Genomic DNA, 20,108 nt, shown 5'->3' on the forward strand with positions numbered 1-20,108 from the left:
CAACAACTGTGATTTCCTTTTTTATCATCTTTAATCTTATGGGTGTGAAGTAGAACTTCAGAGTTGTTTTAATTTGCATTTCTCCAATTATTAATGGAAGAGCGTGTTTTCATATGGTTGTTGATAACCTGGATTTCTTCCTTTGAAAACTGCCTTCATAAAAGCACTTCTTATGATAGTAAAGAACCGGAAACAAAGTAGACGTTCATCAAGTGAAGAATGGATAATTGAATTATGATACATGATTGTGCATGAACATTACTGCATAGTAAGAAATGGTGAATATGAAGAATTTAAAGCTTAGAAAGACTTCTATTAATTGATGCAGAGTCAGCAGAAGCAAGAAAAAAATGTACATGTACACACACGCACACACATACAACAATGTAAATCCAAAGAAGGAAAAAAGAATCACTTGGGTGATACTATGACTAGAGAGCTGGACCTGGAATCAGGAAGAGCTGAATTCAAATTCTGCCTCAAGCCCTTACTATCTGTGTGACCCCCGGCAAGCCACTTAAACTCTCTCGGATTTAGTTTCCTCATCTATAAAATGGGGATAATAGCAATTATCTCCCAGAGTTGTCATAAAGATAAAATGAAACCACACTTTTGCAAACCTTTAAGCCTTGTATAAATGCCAGTTTATTATTAAAAAGGAAATTGAGTGTTATATAATTTTAATGACCAAACGTTCCCAGAGGAGATTTGAGAAAATGTGCCTCCCTCCCTTCACTGAGGAAGTAGGGGGCTATGATTATTGAATAGTATATATGTGGTCAGAGTTGATATGTTGGTTAGTTTTGTTCAACTGTTTTTTTATGTTCTATTTAATTTTTAAGCTTTGTTCCAACGATGACTCGCAAGATGGCGGAGGGGGAGGAATATATATACAGAAATGAAGTAATATAAAACAAAAATTCAATCAAATTAAATTTATATCAAAAAAGTAAAACAAAACACCTGCTTGGGTCATATACTTTGACCATTTTGTACTGGGGAATAGCTCTTCTTATGTATTTGAACCAGTTCATTACATATATCTTAGATATGAGACTTTTATCAGTGAAATATTCTGAAAATGTTTTTTTTTTCTGAGTTGCAGGTTTCAGAATTTCTAATTTTAATCCTAATTTAGTTTCTGAGAAGATGACTTAAAAATTAATTTAATCAAAAATTTCCATTTCATTTTCTGTGATCTTCTCTAATCCTGTTTTGGTCATTAACTCTTCCCATATCCATAGATCAGAAAGATAATTTCTTGCTCCTCTAATTTGTCTATAACGTTACTTTTTATGTCTAATTCATGTATTCATTTGGAGCCTATCTTGTTATAAGGTATGAGATGTTGGTGTTTGCCTAATTTCTACCTATATATGCCAAGGTTCCTTCTTTACAGTGGCAGTTGCTAAGTCCTATATGATCCTGTAGCTGGCTCTCTGGTACCTGAGCTCTTTATTTGTGGCTGCTTGCAGTATTTTTCTTTGACTTAGAAGTTCTGGATTTTGGCTATAACATTCCTAGGTATTTTTATTTGAAGGTCTCTTTAAAGAGGTAACCAGTGGATTTTCTTTTCCTATTTTTACCTTACTTTCTCATTATAACAGATCTTGGCAGCTGAAATTCATAACTAAAGAGCTTCCTCTTCCCTATAAGAGGAGTAGGCTCTGTCATCATTCTTCCAGTTTAAAGCACTGAGGTCACTTGCTTCAGTTCTCTTAGAAAGGCAAAATCCTAACATACCTAGGACTCCAGAAAAACTTCTAGCAGTTTTTCCTCCCATAAGAGTTTATCAGTTCTTGGGGCCTTGGCTAGAATGGATGATTTCTCTCTAGAACGTTCTTTGCCCCAAAAGCCATGCATCTAGGAAGACAAAACAGTTCTAGCCAATGGGTATCTTCAGATTTAGATCTATTGTTTTAACCTCTATTTCCTGCTCACTGAGTTCAAGGTCTTTATCAGATACTTCATTGATTTGGGGTTAAAAATTCCTCGTGCCTCACTGTTTAATTCCTTATTGCTAAACTTCACACCATCAGCATTAGTTTAGAGCAAAAGTTAATCTTTTTGTGTGTCATAGAGTCCTTCTGCAATCCAATGAAGCCTAGGGATCCCTTTTTAAAATAATGTTTTTAAATGCATAAAATACATCGAGTTTACAAAGAAAACAATTACATTTAAATACAACTATCAACAAATGTATTTTTAAAGTTCACAGACCCCAGGTTTACAAACCCTTGTTTAGAGTTACCTTTCCAACCAAACAGAGGTCAAGTGCTCCCTGGGTTTAAAGCTACCCCTAACCCCAATTTCTCAACTGCAAGACTCTTTTTGGTCTCCCATGAAATCACAGAAACCAAACCAAATCAAACCCAGGGCAACGCCATTGTCCTTTTCTTGCCCACTATGTATGTAGCTGGTCTCTACCCTTTCCCCTGTCACTCAAATGTTGCATAAATTGGATATTGTGGATTATATCCCTTACCCTTTTTGGTTGAAACTTTTCATTGCATGGAGTAATAGAAAGTCCTGGACTTAAAGTCAAGGTTTGAATTTCATCTAGGTTCAAATCCAACCTGGCAGTTACTAGTTCCATGGATTAGTCACTTTATCTTTCTAAGCTAAACATAAGTTTAGCTATGGGAATAATACTTGTTAAACCCAGCTCTCATAAAATGAGATAATGCATGTAAAGCAATTTTTGAAGATTAAGGCATTCTATAAATTTCTGTTATTATTAGCACCAACTTCTCAGGATTGTTGTGGGGATCAAATGAGATAATACATAAAGCACTGTGCAAATTTTAAAACTGCTATATAAATGCTATCATCGTCATTATTATTACTGGAGAAATGTTGTAGTGTAGCTACGCCCACCATGCACCTCCTTCTGCTGTGGTGAGCCACAATTTTGATTCTTCAGAAACTGTGGATCTCCAAGATTCCATAGCAAGTAAAATTAACTCCAATTTACAAATGAGGAAACTGAGGGTCAAGATGCTTGTGACTTGACCAAGGTCACACAGCTAGAAACACATGCTACTGAAATGTGCATCTCTTGTCTTTTACTCCACTACTCTCTGAGCCATTCCATAAAGTTTGAACCTCCCAGTCAATCAATCAAAGCAACTATGAAGCTGCTACTATGTGCAAAGCACTGAGGGTAAAAAGACAAAAAATGATACCATCTCTATCCCCAAGCTTTATAGTCTATTTGGAGAGAGAACATGTACAAATGCATAGAAAACTAGTAGAAGGTAGTTGTGAGTGTGGCACCAATAGGTGAAGAGATCAGGAGATGTTTTCTGCAGAAACCTTGAGCTGAGTTTTGAAGGAAACAAGAGATTCCAAGAGGCAGAGGTGAGGAAGCATGGGAGAAGCCACCTCCAAAGACATGGAGATGGGAGGTGGAGTGTTGAATGTAAGGAAGGGCAAAAAGACTAGTTTGGCCAGGCAGAGGAATAAAGTGTAATGAGGCCAGAAAGGTCAATTTGGACCAGGTTGTGAAGGGCTTTAAAAGGAAGCCACTCAGAAAACATTTATTAAGCACCTACTATGTGCCAGGCATAGTGTGCTAAGTGCAGGGGATACAAAGAAAAATAAAAGTCTCTGCCCTTGAGGGGCTCTCAATTTAACGAGGGAAACTACATACAAATAACTATGTACAAACAAGCTATATACAGGATAAAATTGTAAATATTCAACTGAGGGAAGGCACTAGAATTAAGAGGGGTTGAGAAAGGCTTCCTATAAAAAGTAGTCTTAGCCCAGACTTGAAGGCCTGGAAAGTCAGGAAGCGGAGACAAGGAGGGAGAGCATTCCATGCATGGTAGACACTAAAACAAAGGAGGAGCCACTGGGATTTGTTGAGAAAGGGAGTGGCATGTTCAGACAGACCTAAGTTTTAAGAAAATCACTGTTCAGAGGATTGACTGCTGTGGGGAGAGACATGAAGCAGAGAAACCCATGAGAAGGTTATTACAATAACAATCTCCTCTTCAGAGGAGAGGCCATGAAAGCTTGAACAAGGGTGGTGACTACGTGGCCAAGGATATGAGAAATATCCTAGAGATGAAATGATAAAATTTGGCAACTGATTGGAAAGTTGATCCTCTAAGTTATGGTAGACATAAGAAACAGACATAAATGATCAATATTGGGTTCCTCACAAATCCACAGACATGTATATATTTATTATAATGTAAATTTGTATATTGTTTGGGGATTTTTTCCCTCAGCAGGTGAGGGAGAGTGAAAAGTGAAAAGACAATGTCAAGATTATAAATCGGGGTACTCAGAACAAAAATAAGTTCATTATAATGTTGACTAATGTGGGAGCTACAAATGTTTGAGTTTCCTAACCTTAAGAACATCATAAGATTGTAAGAAGTGTAAAGAATCTCAGAAGTATCTCCTCTAAAACCTCCTCCTAAGGAGCCAAGCACTCCTTCCTCAGATCCAGGTCTCTCTAGCACCTCATGAGACACTTGTTGGACAGCTCTAATTGTTAGACAATTCTTTCGTACATGGAGCTGGAATCTATCTCTGAGTTTTACCTATTTCAAGTCTAGTTGTTCTTTTACATGATACTCTCAGATATTTGAAGACAAGGGGACAGGACTTAAGTTTCATGAATCTGTGTTTAAGTCTTGCCTTCGACTTGTACTATTTGTGTGATTATGGGAGAGGCTGGCCTCTCTGCCTCTTATCTCTCCTCACACCAGTAATTTCTCAGTTCCTCCAGAAACTCTAAGTCACAGGTTTCAGTGGAGCAGTCTCAAAGTCAAGAGTTTTCAACAGAGATACTCACTGACCTGGTCTACCCTCCCTCCCTTCTCCCCCTTTAAAAAAATCATGTTTCCACTAAGTATTCTTTGGGTAAAAGTCCTCTCTCTACACGCCCCCCCCCCCCCCCCACGTATGTTTCCCAGAGTCAGGCCAGTTATATCTTACCTCAGGATTCAAAGAGATAACCAAAAGGGTTTGAGATGTCTTTCCTCTACTGTCATCAGCAAGTCCCTACCCACAACCTGTGTTCCCCCACCATCAGGGACTTTATTAGTATCCTAGTTCCATTTAGCCATGTAAAATTGGGCAGTTTTTTTACAAAGGGATATTGAATTCAGAGACAAAGCAAGAAAAAATGTACACACATTGCCCCCACCTCAATATGGGGGGGGGGGGGTGTCATACTTTTCCATATATCATCCTGGTCTCTAGGAAGAGTGGGTTCAACTTAGTTCCAACATCAAGACAAATCAATTTAAGTCAGTAAGCATTTATTTAGCATCTACTGTGTACCAGGCCCTGTACTAAGAACTGGAGGTATAAGGAAAGGAAAAAGACAGTCTCTGGTATCAAAGAGCCCACAATCTAATGGCAGAAAAATGCAAATAAGAATTTATATACATACATATGTATACACACGTACTTATACATATATATATATTTATATATAAAACTCGGGATAATAAACAGAGGGGAAGTATAAGCATAGAGAGGGGTTCAGGAGAGGTTTCTTGCAGAAGGTAGAGTTTTAGCTGTCTCAAAAGAAGCCAGGAGATAGAGATGAGAAAGGAGAGAGTTCCAGGCATGGGGGGCATCCAGTGAAAAACCTAAGTCAGGAGAGGGGGTGTCTTGTTTGAGGAACAGCAAGGAGATCAGTGTCCCTGAATTGCAGAATATGTGAACACTGGAGTTGAAGAAAACTAGAAATAAAAGCAATGGTCAGCCAAATTGTAGAGGACTTTGAATGCCAGAGGATTTTATATTTGATCCTGGTACTGATAAGCCACTGGATTTACTGAATCAGGGTAGAACCATGACATGATCATATTTGCCCTTAAAGATGAGCAATTTGATACACAGGGAACTGAGCCAAACTTATAAAAGAGCCATTCCCCAACTTATATATGGTCAAAGGATATGAGCAGTCAGTTTTCAGAAGAAGAAATCAAAACTATCAATAGCCACATGAAAAAATGTTCTAAATCACTGCAGATTAGAGAAATGCAAAACGAAACAACTTTGAGCTACCATATCTATCAGATTAGCTGACATCAGAAAAGAAAAATGATAAATGCTGGAGGGGATGTGGAAAAATGTGTACTATAGTGCACTGCTGGTGGAGTTGTAAAATGGTCTAATTATTCTAAAGAACAATTTGGAACTATGCACAAAGGGCTATAAAACTGTTCATACCCTTTGACCCAGGAATAGCACTATTAGATCTGTATCCCAAGGAAATCAAAGAAAAGGAAAAAAGACCCTATGTGTACAGAAATATTTATAGTAGCTCTTTTTTGTGGTGGTAAAGAATTGGAAATTGAGGGGATGCCCATCATTTGGGAAACGGTTGAACAAGTTGTGGTACATGATTTCAATGGAATACCCTTGTGCTATAAGAAATGACAAGCAAGAAGCTTTCAGAAAAACCTGGGAAGACTTACATGAGCTAATGCAAAGTGAAATGAGCAAAACTCAGAGAATATTGTAAATAGGAATAGCAATATTGTAACAAATGCGAAAGATTTAGCTACTCTGATCAATACAATAATCTAAGACAATTCCAAAGGATTCATGATGGAAAAAGTTGTTCTCCTCCAGAAAGAGATCTGATGAACTGAGTGTAGATTGAAGAATATTTTTCACTCTTTTTCTTGCTTTTTATTTATTTGCAATATGGCTAATATGGTTTTGCATGATTTCACATACATAATTGCTATCCTTGCTTGACTTTTCCATGGGTAGAGTAAGAGAGGGAGGGAGAGAATCTGGAATTTTGGAACATTTTTTTTTAATGAATGTTAAAAATAAAGATGATCAATTTGACAGCTGAGTGAAGGATGAATTGGAGTGGGGAGAGACTTGAGGCAGAGAGATAAACCAAAAGGGTATTTCCATAGTTCAGGTATGAGATTATGAATTCCTTCACAAGCGTAGTGGCAGTATCAGAGGGAAGAAGGGTGTAGAGTATAAGAGTTGTTGTATTGCGTTCAGTGTTATTCCCATAGGTCACTCCTCAGAACATGACACTGCACTGGCTGTAAAACCTAGCCTGGACTCAGACTTCTAGAGTCTGGTGGCTTCCTCTTCTGATCTTTTGAAACTCCCAGTCTTGGAGACTCTTTTTGCTTCATCAGACTCAATGGGTGGAGCCACTCCACCAAGATAATAGCCAAAAAGTCTGAAGTAGAGGGATGACTGAAGCCACGATCAAAAAAAATCCCATTCACTAAGTGGTTAGCTGACCAGAACTAGTTCTAGGATCATGCATGAGCCACTGCCCCTCCACGACACTTCCCCTACAAGTCATCAGGCCTCTCTCCAGCATTGTCCACATGGATAGCAGAGTAAACTTTTGAGGTCTGTGAATATTCCAGACTCTTGTTAAACAAAAATACTTGTAAGATCTAGGTTGGAAGGATCCTCAGTGATCACACAGTCCAAACTCATTTCATCGTATCCAAGATCACAGAGCTAACAAGTAGCAGGTTGAGCCCTGGGTTGTCCAACATTTTTATCCATGACTTGGACAAAGACACTGATGGCATGCTTCTCAAATGTACAGATGACACAAAGCTGAAATAGATAACACATGTCAGGATCCCAAAAGATCCTGCTGGGCCAGAATGCTGAGCTGAATCTAATTGCTTCTCAGTCTATTTGGGTCTTAATCTCGCTATGACCTACTAGAGTCTTTTTCTAGAGTTCTTTTATTATCTTTTTCTCGTTTCTTTTACATTTCTCACCATCTAATTGTACATCCTGCTCAAGACCTTCCACTGACCACCTCCATATGTGATCAAAGACCTCTGCCAGAGGTCTCCTGCTTCCTTATCTGACATCCATTCTCTTTAGTGGTTCTCTACTGATCTCTTGGGCAGTTCCTTCCTTGCTTTACCTCTCTTTTTACCTTACTATATAGGTAAATTGCTTATTTTATTCAGAACATGGCCTCAATAATCCTAGATTACACTTAAAAAAAATACCTAGCACCTAGAATTTTTAGTACTTTACTTCAGTTTCAGGAACTTCTTCCTTCCTTCTTTCTTTCCTTCCTTCCTTCCACTTATTTATTATTCAAAATCTAGTTCAAATGATAGTTGCTTTTTCTCCCTTTGCCCCTGATTCTTTTTTCATAAGGAATCTTCCTTTATGGTGCTCACAAATTAAGTTGTGCCTAGTTCTAGATTTTATCTCATTTTTTTCCTTCTTTACTCCCCTACTTTAAAAAAAATCAATTTCATTTATTTATAGTTTTACCTATTACTATATCCCTATACATATAGATACATATACACTCAGTGTAGAGATTAAGATTAAGTAATTATTATGTAACAAAGATTAAGAGAAGATAAGGATAGGGTTTTTTTTGTGGGACAAAGGTAGAGCTAGACTGGAATATGGATTCAAGTTTAGAATAGGCCTACTGAAAGGAATGGTATGTCCTTTTAGGATCAAGGCAAGGGATCAGTGTTGAGTTTTAGAGAAAGTAATAGGATTCAGAAATTTGTATGGTTTAGGGTTAAGTACATAAGTTTAAGTAAATTGATAGAAAGATATATTAATATTAGAGAGTGATAATTTTAATATCCTAGAATTAGGTTTTAGGAATAATTTGAGAAATATTTTAAGAATACAATCAATTCAATTGAAAAGACAATTTCCTAAATGTCAACGTGAAGTCATATGCTTGCATTTTTAAAAATAATCTTTGTAGGGAGGCATGGTTAGACAGAAATACATCTGAAAAAAGACAGGGAGGAGGGGGTTCAGTTAATTGAGAGTTCCATATGTGAGTCGAATGGCAGCCAAAAAATAAAAATCTGACTTTAGACTGCAAATAAAAAAGGTCTACCATTCAGGACTAGTCAGTGACAATGTCTCTGGGTTATACCAAGATCGGACCACCTCAGGAGTATCATGTATAACCTGGCCACATCCTTTTAGAAAGTCACTTGAAGGACATCTAGAGAAAAGCAAATAGGATGGTGACCTTCATGCCATGATGACTACCTGAAGGAACTAGGGTCCTTTATCCTAGAGAAGACTCCCCAGAGGACCAAGTCTGGACCAAGCTGCCTTCAAGTACCTGAAGAGCTAGCTGTCACATGGAGGAGACGTTGGGCTTGCTTCTAGAAGCGGGGATGGAAGTGGGAAGGAGAAAGGAGCATGCTTGATGTCCACAGCTTAAAGAAAGGCAATGAGCTGCCCCTGGATGTAGTGGTCCCCTGTGCTTGGAGCTCCAATTTGGCTTCTGACCATCACTAGCTGTGTGACCCTGGGCAAGTCGTATGACTTCTCTCTGCCTCAACTTCCTCTTCTGTAAAACGGAGATGAGAACACCTCCCTCCCTCCCAAGGTGGCTGTGTTGATAAGGAGGAGATGGGACCTGTGAAAAGCTTTGAAAACTTCAAAGCGCTGTCAAGCAGAAAGCAGCAGTTTGCACTACTTAATTCACAAGCTTTGCCAGCCAGCACCGAGCCTTTGGGGTCGCCGCGTGGAAGCGCTGGTTATCTTCATCACCGTCATCATTCGTAGGATGATGATGGTACCTGGGTGGCATGTGTTGGGGACGTGGGGGACTCGGGCTCCTTCCCACGCCCGCCTCCTGGACCGCCTGGGTCACTCGGTACGACCCTGCGGCTGCCCTTCCACCAGCTCGCCCCGGGGAGGCGCTCTCCCAGCCTCGGCGTGAAGACGTCAACCCGCCCCCTCCCCACTCCCAATCTCTTCCCCGGTTGGCAGGGAGAGAGGGCGCGTGACCAGGCACGGCCGTGGCCCCGCCCCCTCCCTCCCCACTCCCTCTCTTCCCCCCTCCCATCCCTTCCCTCCCTTCCCTCCCTCCCCCTTCCCCCGTCGCTCCCTCCCTCTCCCCTTGTCAGTCCGGACTCTCCCTCCCGGCGGTTGTTGTTCCGCGGCGGCGGCGGCGGCGGCGGCAGCTCCCTTCCCTCAGCCGAGGAGCCGGCTGGGCCTGGCGGGGCTTTCCCCCCGCCGGCCCCCGCCTCGCCTCGGGCCCGTCAGCGGCGATGGAGCTGGAGGTGCCGGACGAGGCGGAGAGAGCCGAGGCGGGGGCCGTTCCTCCGGAGGCAGGATGGGCTGTGGAGAGCGGGGCGGCGGCGCCCTCGGCGACAGGTAACGGTCTCCGGCTCCTCGCCCTCCTCGCTCCCCTCCCCCCCGCCCGCCTCGGTGGTGCCGGCCGCCCCTTCGCACCCCCCCGCCCCCGTCCCGATGGTGCCGGCCGCCCCCTCGCGCGCCCCCCCGCCCCCGCCCTGATGGTGCGGGCCGCCCCTTCGCTCCCCGCCCAGCCCTCCCGGATGGAGCCGGCCGCCGCCTCGACCCCCCGACCCCATCCTGGCTGCTTCACCGAACCGGCCCTTGGGTCCAGAAAGCCGGGAGCTCTTGGGGACCCGAGCCTTCGCTTCCTCTCCGCCGCGGGGGGCTGCAGGCAGTGCCCCATTTCCCAGTGTTGCCGGTGGGGGTGGGCAGGAAAAAGGGAGATTCCGGCCTCTTTTTCCCCACCCGAGGCTCAATGGGATGGAACTGACCGAGGCATCACCCCGTGACTTCCCCTCCCTGCCGGCCCCACGGCGGAACCGCCCCTCCCCGGGTGGGTGTTCCTCTCGGTCCTCAGCCTTCCCTTCCCGACCGGTCCCCCTGGGGTCCTGACATGCCAGTGCTCCTCGGGGAGAGGACGGGGAGCCGGAGCGGGTGGGGACCGGGGGCACCCGAGGGCAAGGAACCTTCCGGGTCATTTAGTCCAGGCCCCTGTCTCTGTCACCTTTTTGGCCAGCGCAGACGGATGGAGAGCAGGAGGCTTGTGTTCCAGATCCTTCCCTGCTTCTTGGCCCACTGCTTGGCCGAGAGCGGGCAAATCGCTTTATCTCTGGACCAGTTTTCTCCATCCATAAAATAGGCTTAATAATACTTACATCGCCTGTCACAGACAGGGCTGATGTGAGAAAAGCACTTTGTAAACCTTTGAAAAGCAGGGTGAGTTGCTAGCCCTTGTGGGCCTTCGCTTCCCGTCTGTAAAATGAGGGTGATGGGGAGCAGTTTCTAGATTAGAATATCCCAAAATCCCTTCTAGGGCTAAGAATTGGTTGAGGGGTAGGTAGGGAATTCTTACCTCCTAGTATTGCTTAAACTCCAGCCACTACTCCCAATGCACCCTTTATCTCCTCAAGCTTAATGTGAGGGATGCAGCTGGCATTATGCGTAGGAGAGAGAAGGGGAGAGAGAACCTATTTATCCATCCCCTGGCTGCTGATCTTTCCTACGGTGAATGGGGTGGTGGGTGAAGGTAGGATCCTGCCTTCTTCCTCAAGGGAAGATAGGCAGGAGTTTTGCAGAGGGAGTCTTACTTCCTGATGAAGTAGCTGAGATCTGAAGCTTTGGAATAGGAAAATTCTGGATTTCTGGAAGCCCCTCCCAAAGAAACCTCTTTTAGTCATCTTCTTTCCACGTTTAGTGACTCTCAAAATAAAGACAGTATATCTCATTTTCTCAAATAGTAATTGACCAATAGGGTTGGACTGTTGTTATGCCTGCAAGTTACGAAAATGTAGGGGACTCAAAAGATATGGGCAGTCATATTTCTTCCACAGTGTTCACCCCGTTGAAATATTTGTTTACTTGGAAAATGAACTAGTTTAGTTTTGAAGTGAAAAGATTTCTGGAATTGGACTGAGACCTGGGTTTGAATCAATATTCTCCTTTTTTGCTGAGCCTTAGTTGTGCTGTCTGTAATATGGGATTGGTATTTACCCAAAGTCATTTTGCTTTGTAAATCTTGGAGTGATATAGAAATGTAAATTGTTATTGTTAATCTGCTAAAAAAAAAAAAAAGTGTGTGACAGCTCATAAGGGCCCCACAAGACGTTCCTTGCTTGCTAGTTTCATTGAACAGTGTGGGCACTAGTCAGGTTGCAAAGCAGTAAGCAAGGTCCTTTCCTTTCCAGGCTTCATCTTCCACCTGTAATTCTTTCTTTGACACAAGCCAGAAAAGCCCAAGTCTTGCCAGGACACTAGAAACTCCATGTTGTTAAACATTTTATCTTAGAAGTTCACAGGGCTTCTGATTGGAAGACTGATAAGATTAAGTACAAGCCCTGACTGTTGAGAAACCTGAAATTAGATAGGCCTGGACCCAAAGATTACATGAACTCGCTAAAATTGAGTTGAATGGGCTGAGTCACTCAGTTCAGGAGGCTTTTACTGTTCCCTGAGTCTGACCTGGGAAGGAGCTTTCTCTAAGGAGATGCTGTTTCTCAGGGTTATGGTACCGGGGTGATTGGAGGATTATTCAGGCTGATGGATTTGGGGAGGGAGGAGACATGATGCTCAGAATTGTTGGTGGATTTAAAGGCTTTCATGATGAAAATTCCTAGCTCCAAGGAGTTGATTGTGGTTTCCAGGACCACTTAAGGGCCAGCACTGTGGTCAGTGGAGTTCTTCCTTTCTTCTCCCTCCCCGCCCCCAACACACACTGGTGCCCCTTTAATATGCAGGCTGATGACTTCAAAATGTTTTGATCCCTTAGAAAAAGCCACTAGCTAGGTTAGGTCACCTTTACTGACATCCCCCCATACCAACTCTCTTGCAAAATCCTTTGTCCAAAGTGCCAGAGCCAGAGAGGGCATCCAGTCCATCCCTGCCTCCATTTTACAGATGGACAATCCCAGTCCCAAGTAAGGGGGAGGGATTTATCTGCTTAAGGTCATACAGCAAATTAGTAGCACTAATGAGACTAGAATTCAGGTTTTCTGGGTCCAGTGAACCTTCCATTACACCAGAATGCCTTTTTAGAGGTTATTTCATACATTCAGAAAGAATTTCTTTCCCAAGCCCCATGCCAGGGCACTATGATGTGGTAGAAACAACATTCAATTTAGAGTCCGGAAAGCAGGGTGTGAATCCCCTAGCTTTTGTGACCTTGGGCCAGTCATTTAAGCTTTCTGAGTTTCAGTTTTCTCATTTGTAAAATGGGCATAATAGTACTTAAATATCTGACCTTAAGTGGGATTTTGAGAGGAGAGCACCTTGTAAACTGTAACATTATGCATATTGTAACTGTATAAAGTCAGAAGGCTTAAGTTTTTTTGGAATGACATCTTTTGAAATTCACTGTAGGACTGATTTTCTTGCCCTCAGTCTCTATTAGAATGAGAGGGTATCTAGGTCAAATACAAACTCTCCAGCTCTCCTGTTTGAGAGGAGCTTGATCTGAGCTTCAGACCACCAGCAACTGTTTTTTGGTCCCCTACCTAACTAACCCATTCTTGCTAGTGCTAACAACTGCCTGTTCTAAACTGCAGAACCTGCTCAGTCTGCAGGGACTGCTCCCCACCTCCCAGAGAAAATCAAGGGAAGAAAAAAACCCAGCAATTGACCATGTAAACTAGCCTTCTGGATGCTGGTGCATGCTCTTAAAACCTATTTTCCCAACCCTTCAATGATTGCAAACTCTGTGACCCCTGATCACTTGTCTTGGACTTCAGACTGCCCTTGTGCCTGCTCCTGTCTTGTAATGTTTTTCTACTCTACCTTCTTGTCTACTCTCGATCTCCTCTGTCTCTCTCTGAATGTCAGTTCCCTCATTTGTAAAGTGGGTAGGTAAATGATCTCTAAGCCCTTTATAGCCCTAACATTTAGTGATTCTATGAAATTTGTGCTTACTCTGCTTTCAGAATGTCTACCCTGTTAGTGACTTCTAGTTTTTACCCTGTTGTGCTGGTACTTGAATGAATTTAACTCATTTATACCTTGCCCTGATTTGACTATGATACGTAGTACTGACAGTTTCTTTTTCATCAGGTTGTTGAAAAAGTGACTGCTTCCCATCTTGTCCAGTTAGTTTCTGATCATTTTGACTTAGAGACTCATTGAATGGGAAGGATGTAGACTTGTGTTGGACAGCTTTTTTTTTGTCAAAGTAAATGCCAGAAAAGATAGTTACAGAGTGGAATTATTGAATCATAGACTGTATGAGCAAGAAGGGTCCTTAGAGGTCCTCTAGCCAGATTCCTTCATTTTATTAATATAGGATCTTAAACCCGAAGGTTTTTCTTGCTCTCAAGATCATACAGTAACTTTAGGACCGAGTCAAAGCTACAGCTCGTTTCCTGACTCCCAGACTTAGGTTTATTCCTCTACATTCCACTGCTTGCTTTGTTGCTTATGTATTAACTAAGCTTTGGTTTTATTTTTAATAGGTTTTGGTGAGGAGTCTTTATAAAATTTTCTGTACTGTAGACTGACCTTTGAGACTTTTTTTTGTATTTAACTTAAGAATAAGAATTATTGATCCCTTTGTAGGTGGCCAGTTTGGGGCTAAATGGAATAAGTAGACTTTAGTCTTGGGGGCAGCATGTGAACTGCTCAAACCCATTTTCCACTTTGGCATCTTTGTTTAGGCTGTTACCTATATCTGGAATGCCCTCCTCACTATTTCCGTTCATTGACATTATTTTATGCCCTTCAAACAGTACTTATCTTTTTACATGTGTTTTCCCAGATTCTGCCAAGCTAGAAATGACTACTTTATCTGATCTTATAGTGCAGGGAGGTGGTGAAGTAGATAGAGCTCTGGGCCCAGAGTGAGGAAGACCTGATTTAATATCTGTTCTCAGATATTAAACGGCTGTGTGACCTTGGGCAAATATCTGTTTGCCTCAGTTTTCCTCAGCTATAAAATGGAGGTAATAATAGCCCCTACCTCATTTGTGAGGACCAAATGACATATTCATGATGTACTTAGCATAGGGTCTGGTATATATTAGGTGCTTAGGAAGTATTCCTGTCGTTCAGTCAGTAATAATAACTGACATTAATATAGCACTTAAGGTTTTCAGAGTGTTTTACACAATTGTACCTGGTAGGTGCTTAATAAATATTTGTAGAATTATGATATTTTAATTTGTGCTACTTATCTCTGTGTGTTTTAGTCTCCTAATTATGAGCTTCATAAAGACAGGCACTGTACACTAGTAACCTTTGTGTTTCTATGGTATGCTGTGTATAGTAGATACATTTTTAGTACATCTTTGTTGAGTATGAATGGATTTGTGTTTGTGAACATGTCTAACCACCTTATAGATCCAAGTAGAAATAATTTTAATTATGCTGGTTTTGATATCTATACTTCTCTACATTGTGATGAATAATCAAGACCTCACTTATATTTAGCATTGGATTTTAAGTTTATTTTCCATGCCAGTATTAGGATTGACTGTACCATTCAGTTCTGCTTCAGAGCAAAGCACTGTGCTGGGGAAAGAAAGATGGACACAATTTTTGCTTTCAAGAATCTTATTTTATCTGGTTTAATCTTCACAACAGTCCTATGAGGTAGATGCAGTTTTATAGATGAGGAAACTGAGGGTGAAAAAGGTTAAGTGACTTGCCCAGGGTCCCACAGCTAGTAAGGCAGATTTTGAACTCAGGGCTTCCTGACTCCAGGAATTATAATGTGTGGATGTGGGTGTGTGTGCTGTATGTGTGTGTGTGTATGTATGTATGTATGTATATAGATATAGATATAGATATATATCTTTATATATAGATTTTACAACTGTAAGAAAATTTAGAATTATTTAGTCCAGCCTCCTCATATTACAGAGAGGAAAATGAAGACAAAGGGAGGTAAAGTGCCTTGTCCAAGATCACCAAGTGCTGAGTAAGTAGCAGGGCCAGATCCATCACTCTTTCTACAGCACCATAGGCATACATGCACAACGTGTGTTTAATGCTATACAGATAGCTGTGTCATCGTGCAGAATGTCATAGAAGTGCAAAAGAGTATTCTGGGAAAAGAAAGTTCACCCTCAGGAATAAGGAAAGGTTTCTTGGAGGTGATAACACCTGAATTTAATTTAATTCAAACATTCATTAAACTCTTAAGAGCAAGGCCAGTAGTGTAATGGAGAAGAGACCTTACTTTTGAAGCAGGCTGACCTCGGTTCAAATTCTACTTCTTGACACCTAAAGAATATAAGATTCTGGGCTGGTCACTTAATCTCTCCCTATCCCAGGCAGCTCTTTATGACTGCAAACTGACAAGCAAGTGTCTTTCTAGATGAGTTGTAGAAAGTTTCCTCATCATCCGAAGTTCCCTATTTTAATGAAATTTGATCTAGTCTCTCCCACTTCCACCCTCGAGTGCAAGGCACTGTAGTAGGCTCTGGGGATACAAAAAGAAAAGCAAACAGAAAGTAAAATTACAGTTAACTCTTCCACATTATAGGGGTTAGGGGCACAGTGCTCCCCACAATCTGGAAAATCCACATAAAATTTTTTGGCCTTCCCTTTGATACAAGAGAAGAAGTCTGAATTTTTTTCTTTTTCTTTTATGAGTTATTTACAGCACCTTATTGTAAAATGTGGGGTTGATGTTATACAGTACTGTACACGTATTTTATGCATTTCTGAGTTTCCAGACTTTTTCAGTTTTGTCTGCTGGCCTTTTGTATATCATCTGTGGTTTCCACAAAACTCCTCCAAATTTCCCATTTAATTTTTTATGCCAACCTGCAATATATCAAAACCGTGATGGTGGAAAGTTGCAGTGTAGAAGGGATAACTGTAAAGTCATTTCAGGGAAGTTAAAATGCTAATAATTACAAAGGAGAATCAGAAAAGGCTGCATATAGGAAATTACACTGAATTGTTCCTTGAAGGAAATTAGGGGATAAAGGAATAGGGATGAGGAGTGAGTGGATTTCAGTCTTGGGAGACCACTTATGAAAAGGCTCCAAGGTGGAAGTGGAATAACTGAGCTGGGGAATGTCGAAAGCAGGCCAGCTGGAAGGTAAAGTTTATGATACAGGGTAAGTAGTGTAGCTGGCAAAGGTAGATTGAAGCCTGATTGTAGAGGGCTTTGAATGTCAATTAGTCCATCAGTAACAATTGCCAGAATAAGAAGTTTACATTCCATTGACTAAGCAGTGGAGAACCATTGCAAGCTTTTAAGAAGTGACATGATCAGAGACTGCAGTATGAGAATTATCCAGGTAGCCTTTGCAGAGTGACTTTGGAGATAGGAGAGTCAGAAGATGGGGAGAAAACTTAGGGTACTATTAAAATAGCCCAGGCAAGAGGCAGCCCAAGAACGACTGGTGTCAAAAATATACACACATACACACACACACATATGTATGTATATGTATATATGTAAGAAATCAACACAAATAGAAAACCAATTCTAATTGCATGTTTGTTTAAGAATCAATGCTTTGAGTGTTTTTGATATACTTAAAGTAAATGGATCTAATATGAATTTTAAAAAAACCAACCAAATATAAGACCGAGAGTCATCCACAGTAGACAAGCCAGGGGTGGGGAGCCTGCTACCTCAAGGTCACATGTGGCCCTCTAGGTCCTCCAATGTGGCCATTTTTCGGAATCCAAACATCACATTCTGTAAAGTCCTGGTCCAGTCATTTTGGAAAGCAGTTTGGAAGTATGCTTATAAAGGGACTGAAATGTTTATCCAACAGTAAGGAGGTTAAGTCCCATATAATGCTGTAAATTCACAACTGCTTTTTATAATAGTAAAGAACTGGAGGTAAAAAAGTAGAAGCCTATGAGCTGAAGAATGGATAAACAAATTGTGATACATTAATATTAATTATACTAAATAAATATGAAGAATATAGAAAAACACGAAAGGTTTTCTATGAACTGATATAGAGTGAAGCAAACAGAATCAGAAAAACGGTATACACAATGACCACAATAGTGCAAATGGAGAGAAAAAAACCCCAAAGCTGAGCATTGTGTGATTATAACAGGACTGTACAACAAAACATTTGTGGACCACCCAGAATCCTTTGGTGGGCTGCAGATTGTGTAGGCCTGAATTACAGCGACCAAGCTTAGCCCTGAAGAAGAGGGGAGAGAATACATTCCCCTCCCTTGTTTGCAGAAGTTGGGGATCAAGGGTGTACCACACATTGCACATACTATAACACTGAGTAGGTATAAGGGTTAGTTTTGCAAAGTACTTCCCCCTTCCCCAGTCCTCCTTTTATTGGTTCCTCCATTGGGTAGGAAGGAGGGATATATTTGTATAGGATGGTCATGTAAAAACAAAAGATAACATGACTTTTTTTAAGGACCTGAATTGGATGACTTTATATCTAGACATACCTAATTGATAACTCTTTGTAGCTCAAAATGACTCCAAAAATCTTAGGGCTAGGTAATGATAACAATTACAATAAATAGCCTGCAATGCTGTAGGTTTACACAATGCTTATTCCATTTGATCCTCATAATAGTTCTCACAATAGTGAGGTAGTTAATATCAGGCTTTCTGCAGTTCAGGAAACCAGTTCAAAGGAAGATGAAGTGACTTACTAGTCCATTGTCACATGGATATTAGTGACTCAGCCAAAGTCTTGAACCCTGATCTGGTGACTCCAAATCCAGTGCTTTTCCCCAGCAACTTTGCTGGGTACTGTATAATGTTCCAAATGATAAAGAAAACACCTGCTCTTCTCACACTCCATTCAAAAGTGGAGAGTTTGGGTTTGTTTATTTAACGTTTAGTAAAAATCTACTATATAGAGAGATTGTTGTGTTAGCAACTGGAGGAGCTACAAAGTTTAAATAAGATATGATCCCTTCTCATATGCAGCTGACAGGTAACTATGATATATAATATTATATGATAAGTTTATTAGAGAATTGTGAAGCAAGTGCTATGAGGTCCAAAGGGAACCATTATCGGAGTCCCATCATTTGGTGCCTCAAAGAAGCAGTTGTTTATATAGTTTAAAAATCCTGGATCAGGTTTTAGGAGAATCCAGGGTTCTTGTCGCAGCAGTGCCAAAAGCTGTGGACAGATCATTTCATCCTTCTATCTCTGTTTCTCCCAGAGGCAGTGTGATGTTGTGGAATGTGTACTGTACTGCAAGTTAACAAAGTTCATGTCCTAGTTTTTCTACTCATTAAGCTTGATAATCTGGCTTCTTCCTACCTGGTCTACACCTTCCTCCCCTCCATAAGCTCTGGGTCAGTGATAGTAACACTAGTCACTGTGATCCAGTGATACTGGGCTCATTAATGCACAAAGCACTTCATCTCCCAACTCTTGAGTTTCTCATTGATTGTCTTCTATGCCTGGAACTCTGTCCTTCCCCATGCCCACCTCCTGGCTTCCCTATCTTGAAGTCCCACCTTCCTCAGGTAGCTTTCTTTAATCTTAGAGCCTTCCCTCTGAGATTGCCCCTCATGAATCCTGGTTATAGTTAACAAACATGTACATGGTTGTTTGCATATTGTCTTCCACATTAGACTGTGAGCTCCTTGAGAGCAGGGCCTTTTTTTTCCCTTGTATCTGCCACATTAAACACCATGCCTGGCACATATCTGGCATTTGATCAATGCTAGTTGGCTAACAGATGATTAACCTTGGAAACTAGATGGCATAAAGTCCTGGACTTGGAATCAGGAAGATCTGAGTTTGAATTTTGCCTCAGACACTAATTATTACACTAATATAGCCCTGAACAAGTTGCTTAACCTTTCTGTGCCTCAGTTTCCTCATTTGTTAAATGAGGATAATAGTAACTACCTCCCAGAGTTTTTTATGAGAATTAAATGAGTTAACATATGTAAAACACTTTGCAAACATTAAAGCTATATAATGCTAGCTATTGTGTAAGTAAACTTGGCCAAGTTATTCCTCATCTTCCCCCCTTAACTCCCTCATCCATGAAAAGGGGATAACGATTCTAGCATTGCTTATCTCCTAGAGCTGTTGTGCTAATGTGGTTTGTGAGCTCTCTGGCAAACCAGTTCTAGCACCAGCCATGAAATCAGTGAAGTGAAAACCTGTTGGAATGTCGAAAGCAGTACATCCTCTAAACGGTTATTCTGATATGTACAGAGGTAGGATAGAGCAAGGATATAAATAGGGACTGGGAGAAGGAAAAAACTTTCAGATTTAGGTCATAGGAGCTACTGAGGGTCATTGTAGCCAGAAGCTGGTACAGTCTGCTTCAGATAATAACATAACATGAATAGACATGGCAGCTATAAACTGAGCCTGATACTTATTGGACAGGTATGTGACCTACCAGATTTACCCACCTTTAGAGAAG

General features: G+C 41.3%; 1 protein-coding gene across 15 annotated transcripts in view; it reads left to right on the plus strand.

The window, feature by feature from the left end:
* The window catches only part of PIP5K1C (phosphatidylinositol-4-phosphate 5-kinase type 1 gamma), a 211,173-nt gene that overhangs the window by 56,806 nt on the left and 134,259 nt on the right, over positions 1 to 20,108 (plus strand). For 10 of the 15 annotated variants that reach the window (XM_072601031.1, XM_072601024.1, XM_072601025.1 and 7 more), the window contains exon 1: positions 9,837 to 10,137. The exons of 1 other annotated variant lie outside the window; for it this stretch is intronic. In XM_072601031.1, coding sequence (XP_072457132.1) covers positions 10,032 to 10,137 — 106 coding nt within the window. In that variant the 5' untranslated portion in view covers positions 9,837 to 10,031. Of the gene's footprint in view, positions 1 to 9,836; positions 10,138 to 20,108 lie in introns of those variants that run through there. 4 more of the 15 variants (XM_072601035.1, XM_072601037.1, XM_072601036.1 and 1 more) reach the window with 3 other exon arrangements.

This window comes from Notamacropus eugenii, chromosome 4, assembly GCF_028372415.1.
Source record: "Notamacropus eugenii isolate mMacEug1 chromosome 4, mMacEug1.pri_v2, whole genome shotgun sequence".
In the NCBI taxonomy this organism is placed as follows: Eukaryota; Metazoa; Chordata; class Mammalia; order Diprotodontia; family Macropodidae; genus Notamacropus; species Notamacropus eugenii.